This window comes from Geotrypetes seraphini, chromosome 18 (assembly GCF_902459505.1).
Source record: "Geotrypetes seraphini chromosome 18, aGeoSer1.1, whole genome shotgun sequence".
Lineage (NCBI taxonomy): Eukaryota > Metazoa > Chordata > Amphibia > Gymnophiona > Dermophiidae > Geotrypetes > Geotrypetes seraphini.
Window position 1 is genome coordinate 24,671,806 of NC_047101.1, and position 25,456 is coordinate 24,697,261.

The window sequence follows — 25,456 nt, forward strand, 5'->3', positions numbered from 1 at the left end:
ATTTAACAAATACCTTTTACAGTATTAAAGTGTGGAACATCCACACTTCAACAAAACTTAGAAAAAGAAATGCCATAACGGTCAAATTAGCTCAAGTCCTCCATATAGGGCTCCTTTTACGAAGGCGCGCTAGCGTTTTTAGTGCATGCACTGGATTGGCGCGCTCTAGCCGAAAAACTACCGCCTGCTCAAGAGGAGGCGGTAGCGGCTAGCGCATGCGGCATTTTAGTGCGTGCTATTTTGCGCATTAAGGCCCTAACACGCCTTCGTAAAAGGAGCCCATAGATCCAAGAGGTTCTTACAAGCGAGTCAAAAGGAAAAGTATAATTCTATACAACATAGGATATGCTATAGACCAGTAGTCTCAAACCCGCGGTCTGGGGGGCCACATGCAGCCCGCCAGGTACTATTTTGAGGCCCTCGGTATGTTTATCATAATCACAAAAGTAAAATAAAACAGTTTCTTGATCATATGTCTGTTTAGCTATAAATTACAATATTATTATTAACACTTAGCCAAAAGGAAAGATTTATAAACTATAAACAGTTTTGCCTCATGCAAAATTGTCATCCTATATAATAAAACGCTAGTCGCCAATGCGCACTCCCACCTGCGTGTTCCGTGATCCGTAGGTCCGTGGCAGGCAGGAGAGCGGATGCGCGGTTAGGGCCCACACGCAAGCGCTGTGGCCGACTCAGGATCGTGGGAGGATATGTCGCGTAAAGTGCTGCACAGGTACTGGAGGGGGGAGGGACATACCGCTTCTGCACATACCAGCACAAACTTCCCTCCAGCGTTGGCAGCCGCAGCACACTAAACAGGCTGCTTCGCGGCTTTCTCCTGCAGTTGAGTCCCTCTGCCCCGTCACTGATGACGTCATCAATGACGCGACAGAGGGACTCAACAGCAGAAGAAAGCCGCGAAGCAGCCTGTTTAGCGTGCTGCGGCTGCCAACGCTGGAGGGAGGTTTGTTATTAAAGTCATCTCGCTGGGAGGGTCGTAAAGTCAGCGGGGGTTGGACTGGGAGGGGAGAGAAGCGTCTGCCTCGGGTGCTTCAGGCAGCAGCAGCGTTTACAATTCGCTGCTGTTGCCGGCTTCAGGCCTTCCTCTCTAGCCGGTCCTGCCTACTTCCTGTTTTCATGAAGACAGGACCCGCCAGAGAGGAAGACCTGAAGCCAGCAACAGCAATGAATTGTGAATGCTGCTGCTGCCCGATTAAGTAGTTCAAGGAGGAAAGGGAGCAGAGGGGGAGAGAATGGCTTGGAGGGAAGAAGAGATGGCAGGGCATGGAGGGAAGGAGGAAGGTATGCCAGACCAAGGGAAAAGGAAGGAGGAGATGGAGAGAGGCCATATGGAACAGAGAGAGATAGGGCGGACATGGATGGAAAGAGAAGAGAGGGCAGTGAATGGAAGGGGCAAGACAGAGGATGAATAGTAGATGGAAGGGGTAGAGAGAGGGAGACAGACACTGAATGGAAGTGTGGAGGACAGGGGGAGCAGACGTTGGAAGGAAGTGGGGAGGAGAAAGAAAAAAGGGCACATGCAGGATTGAAGGAAGAGGATAGAGTTAGAAATAAAGATAGACAGACAGGGGGCCAGGGAAAGACACAGACAGAAAGAATGACAGCGTCCAAGGAGAGAGAGACAAATAAAAAAAAACAAAAAACAGACAGACAGACATCTACTCTAGCATCCGTTAATGTAACGGGCTAAAACACTAGTTTCTTTAATAAGACATTAACTGTTTTTTTTCTGAGGCCCTCCAAGTACCTACAAATCCAAAATGTGGCCCTGCAGTTGGAGACCAGTGGCCTATAGGAAGAGGAGATGCAAATATTAAGAGCCTTAGTCAATAGGAAGAGGAGGAGATAGTGAATGCTCTGGATGGGCCATTTGGCTTTTATCTGCCATCATGTTTCTATAATCATAAAACTCTATGACCTCACAGTGCAGGTGTAAAGAGTCTTAGCCTATAGGAAGAGGGGATGCAAATGTTAAGAGCCTTAGCCAATAGGGAGAGAAGGAGATAGTGGATTCTCTGGATGAGCCATTTGGCCTTTATCTGCCATCATATTACTATGTTTCTATAATCATAAAGTTCTGTGACATCACAATGCAGGTGCAAAGAGCCTTAGCCTATAGCAGTGGTCTCAAACTCGCAGCCCGCACGGTACTATTTTGAGGCCCTCGGTATGTTTATCATAATCACAGAAGTAAAATATAACCATTTCTTGATCATATGTCTCTTTAGCTATAAATGACAATATTATATTTAAGACTTAGCCAAAAGGAAAGATTTATAAACTATAAAGAGTTTTACCTCATGCAAAATTGTAATTTCTTTAATAAGACATTAACTATTTTTTCTGAGGCCCTCCGCGTACCTACAAATCCAAAATGTGGCCCTGCAAAGGGTTTGAGTTGGAGACCACTGCTCTAGACTATGCAGCTGGAACTGGAGTTGCACTTTCTTTCTGCAGAGCTCAAGGTTTTTCTCCATCCAAACGAGATAAAGCCAAGAATGCAGTTAATTTTCTGAGGCTCGAAGAAAACATACTTAATAGAATGGCAGCAAATTATACATTTAACAAGGGTGCCTTAAGTAAAACATAGCCCCTAATGAGATGACTCCCGGTCTTGAAAGTTCAGGGAACATTTGAATTTTACATCCAAGGAATTCTTTGTTTTTAAAGAAAAGTCTCAATATCCACGCTTTGTCTGTAGGAGGAGTTAGTGTAAGGATCAATGTTGCTACTTCTGCATCTGACGTCAATCTTGTTGAATAAGTAGCATTTGAATTTATTCAGTACATATCTGTGTCATCCTCTATAATAAAACCCTTACCCGCGCATGCGCAGTTGACATGGTGTGATCCCTACCGCCATGATTTCTACTTCGTGCCATGTTACATTTACGGCACATGGCAGCTTGCGGCACATGTGGCGGCTTGCAGCACTTGCGACGGTGAGAGCAACGGCAGGAGAGTGTCCTTCCAGGTGCTGCGAGGCGTCCGGCTACTACTGCTGCACAGGGAAGTGGAGGGGGAAAGGGAAAAGGGGCTGCTTTGGAGGGAGGGGTGTGCTGGGGGGCAAGCGGAAATCTTGGTTTGTTCGGGGAGCCAGAGAAAGATAGGCAGGGGGGCCAGGGAGAGAGACAGACAAGAGGCCAGGGAGAGACGCAGACAGAAAGAATGACAAACAGACAGGGGGCCAGAGAGACAGACAGGCAGCGGCCAAAGAGCAAGAAAGAAAGACAGACAGATAGGGGGTCAGGGAGAGACACAGACAGAATTACAGGCAGACAGGGGGCAGGGGACCAGAGAGACAGACAGAAAGATAGACAGACAGCAGCCAAGGAGCGAGAAAGAAAGACAGACAGACAGAGAGCCAGGGAGAGACATAGACAGAAAGAATTACAGAAAGACAGACAGACACATCTATTCTAGCACCCGTTAATGTAATGGGCTTAAAGACTAGTTGGAAATAATGCTTTAATGCATTCCTATTCAGGAGTGTCATTTGTATTGTGGTGGTGATTTCATGAACAATTTTATATTATGTAAAAAAATATGAAAAGTTACAACAGATATATAAAAATATTTTAAAATTTATTAAAATATGCATTGATGGAGACTCGAGCAACCAGAAATATGCTGTGCCCAGTTGCGTTCTTCAGATCCATACAAAATAAACCTTATATATAAATTATTATGTGTAGAAGTTTGTTTTAAACGGTTCTATATATTCCTTCTCAAAGTGTGGGAGGGTCCAGTATTGGGACAATTTAGAACTAGTACTATCAGTCTGGATTTGTAGTTTCAGTACTAGGCAGAGTGGCTCTATAATTTAAGCATCTGTATTGTGCAGACATCATGTTTACGATATCTATGGGCCCAATTTTCAGCCAGCACTAATCAGAGTTTTACTGACCACCACTGATATTATCCCTGGAAATTCAATGCTGGAGAATATACAATCCAAGTACTTTTTGGACCGAGAACTCATGTATTTGATGTTATGAAATGAACGGGATTCTGTCCCTGAAAAATCTATGAACTCTCCCTTGTTAAACATTAGGAATCAGCAGAGCGAGAAGAGGTGGGTAGGTTGGGATGATGGATGGATGGATGGGGCCACAAAAGTGAAGCATCCCTGTCTCGCAGCTGGCAGCTTACGGGTGACAAAGCTTTCTGCTAGGGAAGAGAGATCAATCCGCACATCTCTCCCCCGGATCATGTCTTACTTTTCCTGTTTGACTTGTCCGATGGGTTGAGCAGGATGCATCTGTAGGAACTGGAAAGACAGCACAGACTTTCACAGACTGGACTCTTTATTTCACTCCCCCCACGCCCACTGCAAATGTCGTGTTCTAGAAGATCATCAAAATATAGAAAGATGCTTTTGTTTTGTTTTGTTTTCCTGTTCTGGTTGAGCCTTCCAGGTCAGATCCTGTTCGTGTACAGTAGAGAGAAATACCATGCCTCCAAATTCCTCTCCATGTGTCCTAAAGTCTCAACTAATTTTCATCTATGTTCCTTGCCCCCCCCCCCCACCTACGAAAAAATTTGCTTGTTATATAACATTTAATAATGCAGGAAAGGAGTGGCCTAGTGGTAAAAGCTACAGCCTCAGCACCCTGCGATTGTGGGTTTAAGCCCCACGTTACTCCTTGTGACCTTGGCAACTCACTTAATCCTTCATTGCCCTAGATAAATTGTGAGCCAACCAGGATAGACAGGGAAAAAATGCATAAGTACCAGGTTGTAAACTACTTAGAAGAGATAACCTCCTTTGATAGTCAGCATATAAATACGAAATAAAAATAATGGTTTGGTATTGCATTAACTCAGTGGTTTCAAACGCAAACCCTTTGCAGGGCCACATTTTGGATTTGTAGGTACTTGGAGGGCCTCAGAAAAAAAACTGTTTGAGGGGCATAATAAAAAAAAAATGGCTAAGTCCCCTTTTGGCCTAAGGCTTTAAACATTGAAAGTACAAGCAGGGAAAATGCCCATTATCAAAAAAAACGTCCAAAAGGAGGGTTTTTTTTTATTTTTTAAATAATGGCCTGCCTCTACGTTCAGCTGTTTAAACGCACAGACCACCACTACATATAAACTTACACCATATAATCAACCTAAAAAAAGCCTAAGTCCCAAACGCCCAAAACAAGGGCTTTTAGGCGAAGGAGGAGACAGTTCTTCGCCTAAAAGCTGGATTCTGTAACCAGTGTCTGTCAAAAACAACAGAATCCACACCCTCCTCCCTACAATAATTGGGGTAGGAGGGAGCCCAAGGCCTCCTGCCCCGGAGACCTGCGACCCCCACCGACAACATCAGGTCAGGAGAGATCCCAAGCCCTCCTGGCTCCGCTGATTACAATCGGGGCAAAAGAGAACCCAAGCCCTCTTGCCCCGGTGATCTTGAACCCCCCCTGCTGATTATGATTGGGCAGTGAACCCCCCACCCCCACTAAGATACGGGCAGTAGGGATCCCAACAGGGCAGGATTAATTCATCAAGGGCCCCTAGGCACACAAGTACACTGGGTCCCCCTGCCAGGCCCACCCCACCCCACCATGAGCCCAGGCAGAAACAGGAAGCTGCATCAGAGGGAAGCTTTGGGCAAGCAGCACCGTTTGCACAATTATAGTTCCTGTTGTCTTTCTTACCCGCGTTGCTTGCTTGTCTTACTTTCCGTCAATGGGGGGGGGGGGGGGCGTGTTGCCCCGTGTTGCCAATCAATGCTAGAGGGGCCCATCGCCGTTTGGAAAAAAACAATGTTGATGCTTTCCTTCATCGGGCCCCCCTGACCATTAAGGGCCTTAGGCACGTGCCTACTTGGCCTATTGGTTAATCCTGGCCTGTATCCCAGGCCCTCATGCCCAGGCAAACCCCCTACCCCCACCCTCACTAAGATACGGGCAGGAGGGATCCCAGACCCTCCTGCCCTCAACGCACCCCCTCACATGATCGTCCCCCCCGAATCACCGATCGGATCCCCCCCCCCCGCCAACCCCTCGACCCCCCCAATCACCCTCCCCATACCTTTAAATGATGTCCGAACGGACGGGTGCCAAGCCCGTCCATTCGGCAGGCCAGCCATCCCACGAATGGCTGGCCTTAGAACCTGATTGGCCCAGGCGCCTCTAACCCCGCCCACAAGTGGGGCCTCAGGCGCCTGGGCCAACTGGAATCGGCCTAGCAGTGCCTAATTTGAGTTCGGCACACTAGGCATGATTCTATAAATGGCATCTAACTTTGACATGTGGTAGGTGCCGTTTTCGTAGCCAGCTGCTGATTTGGGGGCCGTTTATAGAATGAAGTCTTACATGCATCCTCATCATCCTGATTAATCATGAGGCTCAAAACATTGATGACCGAGTATTAAATGATCCCCCTTAATAAAATTCAATTAAATCTAAATTTCTGCAGTGTAGTTACTCCTCCCTAACAGACAATGAATTATGTGATTTACATGATCATTCCTATAGTCAGCTAATCCAAGGAAATGTGGACAGTGATGCACATGCTATATCGTTAATTAAACATGACAGTGCTTTATGGCAGTGGTTAATCTCATGTTTGTAGGGGTTCATTATAGTTCTTTAAGCCCAAAGATGTTCTGGGAGCCAAGGCTCAGCTTTACCTTAAGGCATGTTTTAATTGTATCCACATGAGCTGCGCTCAGTGTAAACAGATTGTTATTGGTTTTCTCACTGCTCAGCCTGCAAGAAATCTTTCATTCTGGTGCCTCTGTTGATCGATGTTTTCTAGCTTTTGCTTTTTCTGTTGCCTGTTGATTTTTTTTTTTTTTTAAGCGTTATCTTTCCTGGTTCAGTGGTTTATCATGGTTTTGGAAAAAGAATTAGGAAAGGTGCATGCTGGGAATTGTTTTGATGAAGCCTTGGGCAACGGCCCAGAAATGGTCAACTACAGATGCTAGAGAGATTGAAAGTATCTCCAAGCAGATTTCCCCAAATCATTAAAAAGAAAATGTATTTATTTTCTAATTTAAAGCTTATCTTGCCTTTCCATCATAAACTCAAGTGGATTACAATAAAGATTACTGTGTTGGTCATTGTTGCAATATTGTGTATGTTATTTTGTAATCCAGCGTGAACCATAAATGACTATATAACATTTCAAATACAATAACCAGGGCTCAATTTATATATGAAATAAAGTATAGGGTCGTACCAAGCACTGTATGAGCAGTTCAGCTGCACAGGGTGCAAGAAAGAAGGGGATGCAAAATTTCTCACTTTTCATTGTCTCTTTTTCTTGGCTACTGTGCAATAATAGGCAGGGTGGGGGAACCAAGAGGTGTGTCATAAAGGGCATCATTCTGGCTAGGTAGAAACCTGAGAAAGTGAAATGGTGGGTCTGTGGGTGATTGGCAGTCAGACCAGGGTTAGAGCAACAGGAAAAGAGGGTCTGGATTAGGGAGCCGAGTAACTGTTCTCTGCTGTGATCTAGGATCACCCCCATACCTCCTCTTTCCTGCAGGTTAGAACATAAGAATAGCCTTACTGGGTCAGAACAAAGGTCCATCAAGCCCAGTAGCCCATTCTCACGGTGGCCAATCCAGGTCACTAGTACCTGGCCAAAGCCCAAAGAATAGCAGCATTCCATTCAGAATCCTAAAGAATAGCAAGATTCTGGAATCCCAAAGAGTAACAAAAAATTCCAGAACCCCAAAAAGTAGCAACATTCCATGCTACCACTACAGGGCAAGCAGTGGCTTCCCCCATGTCTTTCTCAATAACAGACCATGGACTTTTCCTCCAGGAACTTGCCCAAACCCTTCGTAAAACCAGCTACGCTATCCACTCTTACCACAACCTCTGGCAACGCGTTCCAGAGCTTAACTATTCTCTGAGTCTATTGGTTTTAAAAGTATTTGCCTGTAACTTCAAGTGTCCCCTTTGTAATTTTTGACAGAGTGAAACATCGATCCACTTGTACCCGTTCTACTCCACTCAGGATTTTGTAGACTTCAATCATATCTCCCCTCATCCGTCTCTTTTCCAAGCTGAAGAGCCCTAACCATTTTAGTCTTTCCTCATACAAGAGGAGTTCCATCTCCTTTACCATCTTACTCACTCTTCTTTGAATCTTTTCTAGCGCCACTATATCTTTCTTGAGATAAGGAGACCAAAATTGAACGCAATACTCCAAATGAAGTTGCACCATGGAGCGAATACAAAGGCATTATGACATTTTTAGTTTTGGTAACCATCCCTTTTTTAATAATTCCCAGCATCCTGTTTGCTTTTTTGGCCGCTGCCACACATTGGGCAAAAGGTTTCATCATATTGTCTACAATGATACCCAGATCCTTTTCTTGGGTGTTAACCCCCAAGGTAGACCCTAGCATCCGGTAACTGTGATTCAGGTTATTCTTCCCAATGTGCATCGCTTTGCATTTATCCACCTTAAATTTCATCTGCCACTTGGACGCCCAGTCTTCCAATTTCCTAAGGTCCGCCTGCAATTTTTCACCATCTGCATGCATTTTAACAACTTTGAACAGTTTAGTGTCATCTGCAAATTTAATCACCTCACTTGTCGTTCCAATTTCCAGATCATGTATAAATAAATTAAATAGCACTGGTCCCAGTACAGACCCCTGCGGCATTCCACTGTTTACTCTCCTCCATTGAGAAAAATGACCATTTAACCCTACTCTCTGTTTTCCATCCAATGACCAATTCCTTATCCACAACTGAACTTTGCCACCTATCCCATGACTCTTTAATTTTCTTAGGAGCCTCTCATACATAAAGGATAAAATTGAAATGCAATGTTTTATTGAAAGAGGGGAGGAAAAATACAGATTGGAAACCCTTTCATGTCTTGCAGACATCTCTCTGGACCTTGGAACTAGCTATCTATTTTGATACGCATCTGTAGAAAGAAATGCTTTAAATCTGTTTTAAACTTATCAATTGTGTTTAATAATCTGGCAAGGAATTCCAAGGTTGCGGACCTTTTACTGAGAATGTAGCAGTTCTAATATTTCTCGGTGTGTTGGAACAACGAGCCATTTTTGATTTTTAGATCTAAGTGTTCTAGATGGAGTATATGAGGTTGGGAAATGGGCTAAATAAGGAGGTTCACCTGTTATTAATACTTCAAACCTGTGGTTAGCTGACCTGTTCTTAGGCCCAGATTCTATAAATAGCACCTAAGTCAGGTGCCTAGATCAGCAAGCCTAGTCCATCAGGGCACCTAACTTAAGATAATTTTTTTTAAAAAAATAGCTTAATCGGTGCTGATAATTGAAAGCACCATTATATAACAATGAGAAATGATTTACAAATTAATTCGCTCATAATGCATATTGCACTCCTTCTAAACTTGGAAAACTTTTGCAGAAAACACCTGATAAATGCTGCACTTGCAGCAAGTCACCTGGAACGTTGTCGCATTTGATCTTCTTCTGTACTAATTTAGCTCAATACTGGTCTCAAATCTGGGATGTATTTACTGTATCTGTTCCCATAACTTACAGAATTGTACTCTGGTCATCTGATCCTAATATTGCTATAGGTCCCACCTATTCTAGATAATTTGATCTTATCATATTATTGAAAATAATTTCAAAGTTTCATATCATGAACAGTGGAATACTTTATGTGCCTACAGAAAACATGAAGAAATTATAGCACTAAAATATCATCATTTATCTTCATATACTAAAGGTTGGAGTATTTTAGATACATATTGTTCTCAATTTTAATATAATCTGAGCTTCGTAGCAATTAGTAATGCAGCCACTTGTATTTCTTGATATTTCTTTTCTGTTTATTCTTTTCTTTTGTGTACGTATTAAAAAATTTATAAATAAATGTTAAAAGAAAAATAATAATTAGCTGGTAGACACCTACCACTTCAAGGCGGTGACCCGTCAAAAGCACGCTGGACTTTGGCACGCTGACAATCCCACGCAGACAATTGCGTGCAGGGCATATGCGTGCCGATACTCCTGCCGCTTTAAAGCCTTACCGTTAGCGCTGTGGGGGGAACCCCCCCTCTACATGTACATGTCTTCACGCTTCCGTTGAGGGGGGTGGGGGGAGAAAACCCCTGACCACCAAAAACTGAAAGGAAAACAGGAGTTTTCAGTGTACTTGGGGAGGTTCCCCCCAACAGGAGCGTGAGGACTTGTACATGTTCTGGGGGGGTTCCCCCTATACCCTCCTTCACAGTGCTACCAGTATGGCTTTAAAGCTGCGGGAGCGTCGGTACGTTTACGTCCTAGGCGCAATTGTTGGCACGCCTTTGTTGGAGCACTTTTGTCCTGCGCTCAATTGTTACGATACCCTTCAAGGAAGGTGTCTACACTGAGGCATCTATCAGCAAGTAGGCATAATTAGGGGCACATTTGGGACAGATTCAGGGTGGATATTGGGCGTGGTTTGACTTAGATGCAGTAATGTAGCAAGGGGGAGCAGGGGGATGGTTTGCCCCAGTTCCAGCCCGCTCCCCCTCACCTCCCTCTCTTCCAAAGCCAACCCACAGGGCTTCCCTCCGATGTCAGAGCTGATGTCTTAGGAAAGCCTTCTGGGTCAGTGGGGGAGGGGAGAGGGAAGTTCCCAGTTACCTCCTTGCCATTCTCGCTCCTTCTGCCTTCAGTGGCTTGTTGAGGGGATGCGCAGCCAGCAGCTGCACGTAGCTGACGTCAGAGGGAAGGCTTGAGGATCAGCCACATGTAGCATGTGAATCGCTGGCTGCATGTCCCCCCAACAAGCCACTGAAGGAAGATGGAGCGGGTGCATCTTGAACAATTAAGGGGACACGATCTTTCTAGGACAAAGGGAGAAAAGAGGGGGGGAAGAACACATTGGGGCATTGGAGGGGCATGATTCTGGGATAATGACTGGAAGGCAGGGAGGGGGAGGGGCACGAGCTCAACTCAGAAGGAAGAGAGGTGGCATGAACATGAGACACAGAAGGGAGGAAGGAAGGGGGCACTAACTTGGGACTTAAGAGGGAGGGAATAGAAAAGGAGAATTGTTGGGCATGAGTGTATGAGTGAGAGGGAACGAGATGGTGCACATGGGGAAAAGAAGAAAGAGGAAAATTGGGCATAGAAGGAGAGAGGAGTGAGGTAGAGATGCATGGGGAATAGAAGGATGAGAGGGAGAAAAGTTGGATATGGTGGAGAGGGACAGATTGAAGGGGATGCAAGGGGGAGGAATGTTGGACATAGTGATGGAGGGAGAGATGTGGCATTGTGCTGATGAGGGATGATTGAAGGAGAAATGGGCATGGGGCTGGCTGGTGGGCTGTGGTGAAAAATGCTGCACATGCTCCAGGGGATGAGAGAGGGAGAAATGTTGCCTGGATGCCTGGATCTCTCAAGACAGATGGACAGTGAGAGAGAGAGGGAGATATGTTGCCAATAGGGGTGGAGGAGAGAGGAAGAAAAGTTGGACTCATGGAGGGACAGAAAGAGATTTAGGGGGGAAGGGAATGAGGTCCAGAGGAGAGGAAGCGTGCAGAAGACAGAAAGAAAGAAATATTGGATGCACAGTCAGAAGGAAGTGCAACCAGAGACTCATGAAATCGCCAGACAGCAAAGGTAGGAAAAATGATTTTATTTTCAATTTAGTGATCGAAATATGTCCGTGTTTGAGAATTTATATCTGCTGTCTATATTTTGCACTATATTTGTCTATTTTGCTATAGTTGTTACTGAGGTGACATTGCATATTTTAAAGTCATCTGCCTTGACTTCTTGGGAAAACCCCCCCCGAATATAAATTATAATTAACATTTTCTCTGCATACAGTGTACTTTGTTGGTTTTTAAAAAATTTTGTGGTTACCATTATGTATTAATAAGATTATATTGTGTGTTAATGAAAAATGGATGGAAGAAATTGCATTACAATTATTAGGGGATGGAGTCTGGGGCAGAGCTTGGACGGGGATACTCGGTTGATATTTGTTAGACTTAGGGGGTACTTGGCTTGAAGAAGTGGCGAAACACTGTAGCAGTTGATTGACAATCACGCTCAACGGCGCTTAGGAGATAGACACCATTTGCAGAATCGGGGGCCTTAATGTGAAACAATGACTCCGTGCTTCAGGAGATGACTTTTTTATTTTCCTTCCCTTTCCTCCCGCAGACCTGGTTTGTGGATATTCTATGACTCCACCCACTATCAGCATCACAGAAGAAGAATTTGTGATCAGTGCTAAGGATACATTATCTATCACCTGCAGGTAAGAGGCACATTTCACATTCATACCATTTGGAGGTAGATGTTCACAGCACCTCTGAGCAGAGAAGGTAACCGGACAAGTTTATACACTTAACTTTGTCCAGATATTCCATCTGAATATCTGCTGAATATCTTCTGAAATCTAACCAAATGGAACTCATGTGGATAGCTAGGGGAGCAGGAAATTGTCCACACAAACGTAGCAGACAGGCATTGAATTCCAGATTCAGTAGGGCCCCGATTCTATAAACGTAGGGTTCCCAGACGTCTGGGAAAACCCAGATATGTCCTCTTTATAGAGGACTGTCCAGGCACCTGGAGGGATTTCCAAAACCCGGCAGTTTGTCCGGGTTTTGGAAGTCCTGAGCTCGGAGGCCACGTCTGGAAGCCTTTATGCATTTGCGGCCGTCACTGTGATGATGTGATGCGCATGTGTGTGATGTCATTGCATTTGCATCCGCGCATGCGCAAAGGCTGCCAAATGCGGCCTCCGAGCTCGGGGAGGTTCATGTGGGGTCAGGGCTGGGGGAGGAATGGGGCGGAGCCGGTGGCGAGACTGGAGGTGGAATTGGGCGGAGCCAGGTGTCCTCTTTTTTTTCAAAGAGGTAATCTGGCACGTCTACCTTTTACCTGAATCACGCTTATGAAGGTGTTTTATGATGCTTAACGCCACTCCTGGCATTAACCACGCCTACAGTGGCACTAGACGTCATAAAGCACCACTGGAAGTGTGATTTGGTGCCATTTTTTTTAGGGGACAATAAGACACCTTTAATTTTGTTTTACGTCCACTTTTAAACAGCATTTTGGACTTAACTTAGGCATCTACTGGCGCCATTTAAAGGGAGAGAGGACTTGTATGCCATCTTTTTGTGGCTTTGGCATTTCAAAGCGGTGGGCACTGGAGGATTAAGTGACCTGCCAAGGGTCACAAGGAGCGGCACCGGGATTTGATCTCACAACCTCTGGGTTCAGAGGCTGTAACAGCTCAACCAGTGAGCCACACCTTCACCCTGTCCTAGTATGGCAATTCTTATGTGAGCTGAGTATAGGATAATCAAGGCATTGTGACATCACTGATGAGGATGGCTCTTAGGCATTGGTGGAATCAGGCTTTATGACATCACAATCTGAGCTCTGGAATGTTTCTACTATTTGGGTTTCTGCCAGGTACTTGCGACCTTGGTTGACCACTGTTGGAAACAGGATACTGGGCTTGATGAAAGGAAAGGGGACTTGTATACTGCCTTTCTGTCGCTTTGGCATTTCAATGCGGTGGGCACTGGAGGATTAAGTGACTTGCCCAGGGTCACAAGGAGCAGCACTGGGATTTGATCTCACAACCTCTGGGTGCAGAGGCAACAGCTCTACCAGTATTACTACTACTACTTATCACTGATATAGTGCTGAAAGGTGTATGCAGCGCTGTACATTTCGACATTTATAGACAGTCCCTGCTCCGAAGAGCTTACAATCTAACTTGGACAGACAGACGCATAACATACATAACATAACATTGTGCTTGTTGACCGCCTAACCAGAAGTTCAACGCGGTTTACAAAAAGTTATAAAAGTAAACATGTTACATGAAATAAGATGATTCGTTAAACAGTCAAATATTTAGAAAAAAGATAGGTCTTCAATGGTTTTCTAAAATGGCCATAGGGATGGGTAGTAAGCGACAATATTTGGATGCAGAAAGGAGTTAGGAGTCGAAAGCAGTCCTCAGTGCTGCTCTTTAGAGGGCGCTCTGGAATACGCGCCCTTTATGGAAAAGCCCACCAGCAGAGAGCTGGTGTAAATCCTGGCACATAACTTGGGCGATCATAATTCATTGGATTGCCCCTGACCCACCCATGCTCCTCCCATGGCCACACCCCTTTCTGGGTTGTGCCCAAGCGGATTTGGGGCACAGATCTTTACTGTATTGCGAACAGCCAGTTATGCGTGCAAATCCAAATCAGTGTCAATTATCATTGATTGTTAGACAATTACTGATTGCTAACTGCTTGTTTACTCATTTATCTGTGCCCAAACTTGGGCATCCTTTATAGAATCCAGGGGGGTGAACGTTTATTTTGCTTAGGTGTTCAAAAGCATGTCTGTCTCCTTTCATCTGCAACGCTGAGCAGGGTGCAATGAAGCATGCCCAATAAAATCAAGGACGGGTGAAAATCTTGCTCTTGGCTGCGCCTTGGTCCCGTCTCTGTGTTGCCCATCTCAGTCTGTGTGCACAGCAATTGCTTTCGGATAGAGTTTGGCTCAGTAAGAGGTGGAATTGGCACCTGGTTACATGTACGCTTATTAACTCTTTGGTGACTGTGCTGTGGTTATAGCTTTTTAAGGCTTCCACAAGGGCCTGAAAACAGGGACACGAAAGCTGTTACCAAAGCCAACTGGTTTCCTGCATGAAAATCAAAGGATTTCTAGTTCCCTGATTTACTAGATAGAAATTAGGGATCTGGTGTCACCATTGGGTTCATTTGATAATCTTTTTTTTTGCTTTATAGATGCTCGGAATTTGTCCATTTGCCCAGTGGCATGGTCAATAAAACTATACACAACCCATGTTTGGTTGAGTGGTAATCTTGGATTCTTGCTTCTCCAGCTGATGCACACTTTGCATGCCATGGAGAACTGTGTTTGTTCTCGCATGGATGACTCGGTCACATTTCTCTCAGAGCAATTCTGATGATAAATGAACAGAATGGAATAAAGTTAATAGACGCTCCTTATCTCCCAGTCCCACTGCCTTCCATTTTGCTCCAAACAGAATAAATGTACATTCAGCACTGGTTTACAATAGCTTACAAATTAGTTTTAATCTTTAAGCCTGTCACCCAGCCAGAATGCTGGGTGATTTTTTTTTTTTTTGTTTTGTTTTATTATTACATGAATTGAGCTTGAATGTGTTCCTAGTTTTCTTTGGAAATAACACTAGTAAAATTGGATACATGAAGTTTTGTAAAGTTTAGTCACAAGTCAGGCACATAAATCAAGTCTGTATTGAACTTTAACATTCTGTAAGTGGATGTTTTCCTAATACTTTCATTTCTATATGCATCACAGTTAGAAATGTATGGGAGAAACTGGGTAATATTTTGAGCCTACAAAGCTATATTAAGAGATGCACTAATGTATTTATTGGTCCTGTGAATAAATAAAGTACATGTTAGTTATTTTCACACTTAGCACAAAAATTCCATCTGCAGGTTATAGAAAACATGAGTCTAAAAAAATCAGGGCAAACTTCTTATCTAACAGACCTCAGCGGTGATACCCAGGGCTGCTAATTTAAGCATTTACGGGGATTTATACTAGAGCAGAAAAAATTATTTACATTGTCCAATTTGACACGGACAAGAGGACACGGAATGAAGCTAAGGGGGGACAAGTTCAGGACAAATATCAGGAAGTTCTGCTTCACGCAGAGAGTGATACCTGGAAGAGGTTATTGCGGAGTCAACCGTCCTAGGATTCAAAAGCAAACTACATGCACATCTCCTTACAAGAGGCATAGAAGGATATGGGTGACTAAAAATTACGCCAGGTTTACACCTGGCAGGGCCTCCGCGTGTGCGGTTCGCCGGACTTGATGGACCAAAGGTCTGATCCGGAGATGGCGCTTCTTATGTTCTTATAATCTTCCTCGGTCTCAAAGAGAAATATTTCTAAAGTTTAATTTTTACAATATCTCTATCTATTTGTTTTATCTTTAGATAATAAATATATTAGTTTATATCGGTCATGAACTTCTTTCAACATGTTTCACCCATAGGCATTTTCAAGGAACCGTCCCCTCGGTTTTCCAAACCGTCACTTCGACTCCATATCAATTAACATTGACAATTAAGATATGTGGTCAAAGTGACAGTTTGGAAAAGTGAGGGGATAGATCCTTGAAAAGCCCGTGAACAAAAACATGTCAGGAGAAATCCCCGACTGACATAAATTAAGCTAAGTTATATTAATTATCTAATGCTAAAATAGATGGAGATATTGTAAAAATTAAACTTTAGAACTATTTCTCTTTGGGACCGATGAAGATGAAGGATTATAAATCCCTGTGAATGCTTAAATTTGCAGCCCTGGGTATCACTGCTGAGGTCTGTTAGATAAGAAGTAGAGAATGACACGGGGAAAAATTATGTCCCCGTCACCGCCCCGTCCACGGACCACCATCCTCTGCACTGCCCCGTCCCCGCTGTCCCTTTCACCGCCCCGTCCCCGCCTCATTGTCTCTTTCACCGCCCCGGCCCCATCCCTGTCTTCAGCGTTTTCTCCTCTCCATCCCCCCACCCTCAGCACCCTTCACGCGGTCTAGCAGCTCCCTCCCACCGGCTAGCCATGCATTTCCCTCCTTCCCATCTTTTCCCTTACCTTTTCTTGTTAAAACGCGCGTTTTCTATAAGGATAGGAGCTTATTACAGCCGGAGCCTTGAAGTCACGTCGGGTATGCATGAGATCTAAGTGCACACACTGCTTTCAATGCATATTCATTGGGGAAATCCTGGAAACCCGACTGGATTTGGCCCTCAAGGAGGGACTTTGGAGACCCCTGGACTAGACCAAACATGGGCAACTCTGGTCCTTGAGGGCCGGAATCCAGTCGGGTTTTCAGGATTTCCCCAATGAATATGCATTGAAAGCAGTGTGTGCACTTAGATCTCATGCATATTCATTGGGGAAATCCTGAAAACCTGACTGGATTGCGGCCCTCAAGGAGGGACTCTGAAGACCCCTGGACTAAGGGTCCTTTTATTAAGGTGCACTAACCAATTTAATCCGCGCTGCGCTACGCGCCAAAAACTAACGCCAGCTCAATGACGGCATTAGCATCTAGCGCGCGGGGCAATTTAGCGCACGCTAAAACCGCTAGCACAGCTTAGTAAAAGGAGCCCTACATGCTAAGGCATCCATTACATCCTATGGGTGCCTTAGCATTTACCATACGCTAAATCGGTTAGTTCACCTTAATAAAAGGACCCCTAAGTTTGCTGTTTTGACCAACCAGTGAAGATTTCAAGGTTATAAAATTAAGCCATTTTTAGTGGGTGGTTCTAGAAGAGTGTCAGCTATGCACATAACTTAGGGCTCCTTTTACTAACATAGTAACATAGTAGATGACGGCAGATAAAGACCCGAATGGTCCAATATGCACGATGTAGTAAAAAGTAGAAGGATTGATATTATTTTACACCCGTCTGACCTGTTAGTTCATTTGGTTGTAAGATATTTCCTACTTTTCTTATTCCATGTTTGCAGTTATTGGTCGTACATAACAGAGTCTGTCATGTATATGAATCTGCATTTGGTCCATGACTCACTGTATGCTATAAAATGGAAATGCCAATAAAGATGATTGAACTAAAAAAAAAAAAAAAAGACCCGAATGGTCCATCCAGTCTGCCCAACCTGATTCAATTTAATTTTTTTTTTTTTTTAATTTTTTCTTCTTAGCTATTTCTGGGCAAGAATCCAAAGCTTTACCCTGTACTGTGCTTGGGTTCCACCTGCCGAAATCTCTGTTAACACTTACTCCAGCCCATCTACACCCTCCCAGCCATTGAAGCCCTCCCCAGCCCATCCTCCACCAAATGGCCATATACAGACACTGACCGTGCAAGTCTGCCCAGTAACTGGCCTTAGTTCAATATTTAATATTATTTTCTGATTCTAAATCTTCTGTGTTCATCCCACGCTTCTTTGAACTCAGTCACAGTTTTACTCTCCACCACCTCTCTCGGGAGCGCATTCCAGGCATCCACCACCCTCTCCGTAAAGTAGAATTTCCTAACATTGCCTTTAAATCTAACACCCCTCAACCTCAAATTATGTCCTCTGGTTTTACCATTTTCCTTTCCCTGGAAAAGATTTTGTTCTATTTTAATACCTTTCAAGTATTTGAACGTCTGAATCATATCTCCCCTGTTCCTCCTTTCTTCTAGGGTATACATATTCAGGGCTTCCAGTCTCTCCTCATACGTATTTTGGCGCCAACCTCCTATCATTTTCGTCGCCCTCCTCTGGGCCGCTTCAAGTCTTCTTACGTCTTTTGCCAGATACGGTCTCCAAAACTGAACACAATACTCCAAGTGGGTCCTTACCAATGATCTGTACAGGGGCATCAATGCCTAATCCTTTAGGTATCGTCTCTGCTTTTCCTTAGGTTTCTTTATGTTACTGTTTGTGCTCTGCCACCTCTGCTATGAGTTTGTCTCTTCCATTCCAAGAAAAAATATTTGCAGCCATCACTCCTAAGACTTTCCTCCTTGAACCTCATGCTTTGATCTCTTATTCTAGAGAATTCTTTCCTCTGAAGAAGGTTTTGTTTCTTCTGCCTGGTTTAAATCTTTGAGGTATCACAATGTCTCTCTCATGTCCCCATTCCCTGCATCTCTCTCATCCTTTAGGTCATAAACCTTTTGGTCTTTAAATCTTAGTTCCTTTTGATACACAGTTTGCAAAATTTTGGTAGCCTTTCTCTGAATTGCCTATAGCCTGTCTATAATATTTCAGAAATGCTGAGTTGAGTGGAACAGGTAGACATGTATCGCTTGTTTACTCTTTCCAAAAATACTAGGACTAGGGGGCCTGCAATAAAGCTACTAAGTAGTAGATTTAAAACAAACCCGAAAAAATATTTCTTCATTCAATGTGTAATTAAACTTTGGAATTCATTGCTGGAGAATGTGGTGAAATCAGTTAGCTTAGCAGGGTTTAAAATAGGTTTGGATAATTTCCTAAAACAGAAGTCCATAAGCCATTATAGGGATGGCTTGAAGAAATCCACTGCTTATTCCTAGGATAAGCAGCATAAAATCTGTTTTACTCTTTGGGATCTTGCCAGGTACTTATGACCTGAGTTGGCCACTGTTGGAAACAGGATTCTGGGCTTGATGGACCTTCGGTCTATCCCAGTACGGCAACTCTTATGTTCTTATACAGTCCCTAGAGCTGAATACAGTATTCAAGGTGGCTTCTCAAAAACTACCTGTACAGAGACATAATCACCCCCTTTTTGTCTGCTGGCTTTGCTTTTCCCTACAGCTCTACAAGTAAGGAAACTAATTGATTGCCATTTGGGGCATAATCTACCACTTGGGACTGTAACAAAAGTGCACTGCACCAACCATGGAGAGAAGAAAAGCGACTGCTTTATAGGATGCATATATATTCTGAATGTTTAAGTATATACCCACTGTACGTTTATTTCTATGAAAATGGAAAGCTCATGTAGAGGCTCCATTACAACATGTAACAGCTGCTAAGAAAATGTTATAACTAATATAGCCAAATGACACTCAAATGAAGTCCTCCAATGAGACACCACACTACTGTAATGCCTCCGTCAGCATATCTCACAGGCAAAATATACTATATGCGAAATACATGCTAATGATTGCACTCTGTCATTGGCCACTTCAGTTGACTATCATAAGAACATAAGAAGTTGCCTCCGCTGGGTCAGACCAGAGGTCCATCGCGCCTAACATGACCTGTAAGGTGATCCTTGTCTAAATCCTTTAATCCCCCTTGTCCTTTTATCTATACCGTATCATAACCTGTGTCTACCTCTATCTATATCCCTCAATCCCCATATCCTTCAGGAATTTATCCAATCCTTCTTTGAAACCCGGTAGTGTACTCTGTCCTATCACAACCTCCGGACGTGCATTCCAGGTGTCCACCACCCTCTGAGTAAAAAAGAATTTCCTAGCATTGGTTCTAAACCTGTCCCCTTTCAATTTCTCTGAGTGTCCCCTTGTTCTAGTGGTTCCCAGTAGGCTAAAGAATCTGTCCCTGTCTACTTTTTCTATGCCCTTCATGATCTTGAAGGTCTCTATCATGTCTCCACTGAGTCTCTGCTTTTCCAGGGAGAAGAGCCCCAGCCTTTCTAACCTGTCTGTGTATGAAAGGTTTTCCATACCTTTTATCATTTTCGTTGCTCTTTTCTGAACTCTCTCAAGTATCGCCATGTCCTTCTTAAGGTGCGGTGACCAATATTGGACACAGTACTCCAGATGCGGGCGCACCATCGCGCGATACAGTGGCATGATGACTTCCTTCGTCCTTGTTGTAATACCCTTCTTAATAATACCCAACATTCGGTTAGCTTTCTTTGAGGCTGCTGCACATTGTGCCGTTGATGTAAAGCATGTTCGACCCTGAGAATGATCAGTTGTTCTTAATGTGACCCGCTATAAACCCTTGAGGTAATGGTGGGTAATAAAAGTCATATATAATAATTATAACAAATTTCAAGATGTGTGGAGGCCATTAATAGATTATTGTAAAGATTAAAAATATTCTTCCCTGTATAAAAATTTTAAGACAATAAGGGGGGGAGGGGGGTGGGTATTTTTGATTATAATTGAAACAAATCATTTTCATAAATAAAAAGGGAGGGGGGTAATATTGATGATCAATTATAGGATTTCAAGTGTATTTGAATGCTTAATTGATAAATGTCAATATTGTACTTGATTTAAGATGTGAAATGAATAAAGATTAAAAAAAAAAAAAAAAAAAGTCTACCAGCAAAGAAAGAAACACCCTATTTCGGTGACATGGTAAATAAAAAACACTTCCTAGTATACATACTATGCTATGCTAGGCTTTTGTTTGACCATGTAACAAACAGATGCTAATGATATTAACCAAAAGTAGTTACGGTAATCATTGGCATATCTTTGATAAATTTCATATTTAGGGGTGGTAGGTGGCCCCAGATCTATACTGTGTCCAGAGCTTTAATAAATATAATCTGTTCCTGACAGCTTCTGATGCTCTGGGAGTCTGTTGTTTCTTACTCATTGAAAAGCTGTTTGGGTGACTTGCCAGATTAGGCATTAAGGAGCAGAAGCACAGCCAGCGCTCTGATCAATGCTCCCAATGCAAAGATCATGTTCCTTTGAGAAACCCTACCAGGCAAGAATCGTCTTTCCAAGAGCCCCATTTCACAGGGAGCATCTTCTAACGGATCGTTCTAAGCTGCATTAGAAAGCTTCTTGAATTTTGCTGAGGTATGCTCTTTCTCTCGCGATACAAGTGTAGTAAGTGCCGAGGTTCTTTATGTGTGCCAAAATGCCCAGAGAATTAGAGGTGCAAAAAAATGCAATAAACTAAAGATCTTGAATCAAGGTAAAACAAACAAAAAAAACCACCACAGCAAAAAAATCTCCTGATCATTGATGCAGACAAATTTACCTCCTCCCCTTTTTTTTTTTTTTTTACAAAAGCGTGATAGTGTTTTTAGCGCTGGTTGTGGTGGTAACAGCTCCGATGCTCATAGGAATTCTATGAGCGTTGGCGCTGTTACCGCCGCAGCCAGTGCTAAAAACGCTAACACAATTCTGCAAAATGGGGGTTTATGTATTTATTTGGTTTTATATCCTGTCCTCGCAGGAGAGCTCAGAATGGATTACAAGTTTACATGCATAATAAAGGACTAGATTCAAAAAGCAAACCAATCGTGTACCGATCGGTTTGCGACCCCTTTACTATCAAATTTCCCTCCGGCCTGATTCACTTACCTCTCCTGCGATCCGCTTCGAATCTGTGCATGCAAATGAGGTGAAATGCATGCAAAGTAGGCTGGGACGCGATTCACAACACCAAATTTCAGATCCGACTGGGCTGGCCGATCACCTGAAGAAGCGACTGCTGGGGAACCAGTCAGAAACGTCTTTCCGACTCTCCAGCCCTGCTCTCTGCAAGCCCTGCTCTATTCTCCTGCCCACTCTGCCCCATGCTCGTCTCCTGCCTGCCGCCCCGATGCTCTTCTCCTGCCCTCTCTGTCCCTTGCTCTTCTCCTGCCTGCCACCCCGATGAAAAAAGCAAAATGTAAAAAAAAGTTGCAGCCTCGAAAACCTCCTACAGCCCCAACCCTCCAGGACTTTCCCACTGCCCCAATCAACAGCCTGCCCCGAACACCTGCCTGCCCCAATTGCCTGCCCGCTCCGACTCCCACCTTTCCCCGAAGTGCAAACCAGTGGTTTTAACCCGTGGGCTTTTAAGTAGGTTAAAACCACGGGCTTCTAACGTTAAAAAAAGAAAAAAAAAATCTAAGCTGGGCCTGGAGGTCTAGCGCATGCGCAGGCCATCTACAGATGGTCTGCGCACGCGCGGGGATCATTAACAGCGATCCGTGCCTGTAGATGGGGGCATTCCCCCATCTGCATATTTACTTGTTGGGACTTCGTCGGACCAGCCCGGATCGAGCAGGTTAGTGAATCTGGCCCAAAGTGTATTTATACAAAGTGATGACAAACATGACATGGCAGGACATTGTCTGACAAAGATGGCAAAACTTACCCCCTCTTTTACTAAGGTGCGCTATGCTTTTTAGCGTGCGATAAATATTAGCACGCGCTAATCACGCACTAAACTCTAATGCGTGCATGTTATCCTATGGACGTGTTAGCGGTTAGTGCATGCATTGATTTAGCACGCGCTAAAACACTTAGCGCACCTTTGTAAAAGAGGGTCATAGTTAACAAACCATGGTAAAACATAACATGACAAAAAAAACATGGTATCTAATCTACATCTTGGATTTATATACTGAGTCATCCCTAAAAACTAGGGCCCGACTCAGTTAACAGTAGTTATATTATAAGAAAGGCATTATCATCATTGAGACATAGCATGATGGACATAGTACGGCAAACATAGTATTACAAGCATGGCTAACCTAGTATGACACAACAGTATGACACATAAGAACATAAGAAGTGCCTCTGCTGGGTCAGACCAGAGGTCCATTGCGCACAGCAGTCCGCTCGCGCAGCGACCCAACAGGTTCAGGAAATGTGTAGTAGTCCTCTATCTATAACCCTCTATCCCCTTTTCTTTCAGAAAATTGTCCAGTCCCTTCTTGAACCCTAATGCCGTACTCTGTCCTATCACGCCCTCTGGAAGTGCATTACAGGTATCCACCACCCGTTGGGTGAAGAAAAACTTCCTAGCATTGGTTTTGAATCTGTCCCCTTTCAACTTTTCCGAATGCCCTCTCGTACTTGTAGTTTTTGAAAGTTTGAAGAATCTGTCCATCTCCACTTTCTCTATGCCCTTCATGATCTTGTAAGTCTCTATCATATCCCCTCTAACATGATAGAACATAGCACTGTAGACATGGGCAAAATTTAGACAAGGAAGCTTTTGCCAGTGACGGCGTATTTTTCCACACAGTTTTTTCAATGCAGAAATGAATGAATATGCTTATGTGGACTTTTTGATCCCCATACAAGACTTGTGAGACTCCTGAGGCAGGCCTCTTTGGGCCAAAACATGTACAAGTACATGTCAATTCATTGAATGTCATATTGTAGAAATAAAGAGTGTTCGTGAAACACATTCAGTTCGCCAGTCTTTTTTGGACTTTTCCACTCCTTAGCATTCGCGTTTTGTGTTTGTGGATTTGACTCTCCTGTGCTATACCACCCACATCGTAACATGATAGAACATAGCACGGTAGACATGGGCAAAATTTAGACATGGGCAAATTTAAATGAGCTTTAAAATGCTTCCTATTCATTGATGCTTTTGACTAATGAACCCGTTATTCTTTTCTCATTGACCCCCCTCAGTCCTTTTGTTTTTCTCCCATATACGTTCTCTTTCCTGTATTTATTGTAGTTCTCCCCCTCCCCTGCTCGTTCTTAGTACATTTATTTTGTGTTTTGTGCTCATCTGAGTAAAATTTTGTTTGTTTATCGTTGATGTTTTTAATTTGTTCTCATCCATATTTCACTGTTGTAAAACGCTTAGTACTATATTTGATAAACGTTCAATCAAATTTACAATAAACTTGGATGGCAAACACCACTTGGTAAGTCGAATATAGTACAGAAAAAGGGATCCAAATACACCAAACAGTCAGAAACATCCACAAAGAAGTGTACATGCCAAAATAATTGGGACGAATAATTCTTTATTGGAAAAGATCCGACACTGACATTGTTTCAGCTCTTGGCCTGCCTCAAGGGTCTTCTCTTGAACACGGTCTGTGTGAGACGGTTTGATATATTGGGACAATCATCATCTTTAAATAGGAAATCATTTGACTGACAACTAAAGAGAAGACCTCTGAAGCAGGCCAAGAGCCAAAACACTGGCAGTGTCGGGTCTTTTCCAATAAAGAATTATTTGTCCTAGTTCTGTTGGCGTGTACACTTCTTTGTGGGTGTTAAACACCGCATGGTAGACATAGCATGAGAATTCATGGTATGGGAGATATAGGCCCTTATTCTATAAAGGACGCCTAAGTCATGCCTAATGTTAGGCGTGCTTTAGACGTCCAATCTAAGCAGTTAATGAGCCAATTAAGGGTCTTAACAAGTGATAATTAGTACTTAAGCGTCCAAAGGATGTAGACACCACTTTGCAGATGCAGCCACAATTTCATGGACGCCTATGTTTAAAACTCGCGCCTAACTCAATAGGCGTGGGTGTGGAATAGGCGTGGTTTGGGCAATGACTTAATTTGGGCGTCCTTTGATTCATTTACATAACACTGAGCGACCTAGGGTATCCATATCATGCCTATATTGTAGGCGAATGAAAACCAGGTTTACTTTTGGGCTTCAAATAGATCTATGGACTGAACTTAGGCACTCTTTGGACGTTCTTAATGCGATCTGCTAAATAGATCTCTCGGTTTTTATTTTTGCTTTATTAAGCTCAAAATACATTTACCGTATTTTCGCGGATATAACGCGCACCCGTGTAAAACGCGCACACGGGTATAGCGCGCAGAAATCACGATGATATGTACAAAAACTTTTGTATACCGCGCTCACGGGTATACCGCGCATGATGCCCGACGCTCCTTTCGCCCGCCCTGACTTTCCGTGCGCTGTCCCGACTCTCCGTTCACCCCCCCTGACTTCCGTGCACTGCCCTGACTTTCCGTGCGCTGCCCCGACTCTCCGTTCACCCCCCCTGACTTTCCGTGCACTGTCCCCCCTTGAAGTCCTGTCCCCCCTTGAAGGTCTGTCCCCATCCTGAAAGCCTGATGCCCCCCCCCCCCGACGTCCGATACATCCCCCCCCCCGGCAGGACCACTCGCACCCCCACCCCGAAGGACCGCCGACTCCCCAACAATATCGGGCCAGGAGGGAGCCCAAACCCTCCTGGCCACGGCGACCCCCTAACCCCACCCCGCACTACATTACGGGCAGGAGGGATCCCAGGCCCTCCTGCCCTCGACGCAAACCCC

The 25,456-nt window shown here is 44.0% G+C and overlaps 1 protein-coding gene across 3 annotated transcripts in view; it reads left to right on the forward strand.

Moving 5' to 3' along the window:
* FLT4 (fms related receptor tyrosine kinase 4) overlaps positions 1-25,456 on the forward strand; it is a 266,815-nt gene that overhangs the window by 72,576 nt on the left and 168,783 nt on the right. For 2 of the 3 annotated variants that reach the window (XM_033927003.1, XM_033927002.1), the window contains exon 2: positions 12,139-12,235. In XM_033927003.1, coding sequence (XP_033782894.1) covers positions 12,139-12,235 — 97 coding nt within the window. Of the gene's footprint in view, positions 1-12,138; positions 12,236-25,456 lie in introns of those variants that run through there. The other variant, XM_033927004.1, reaches the window with a different exon arrangement.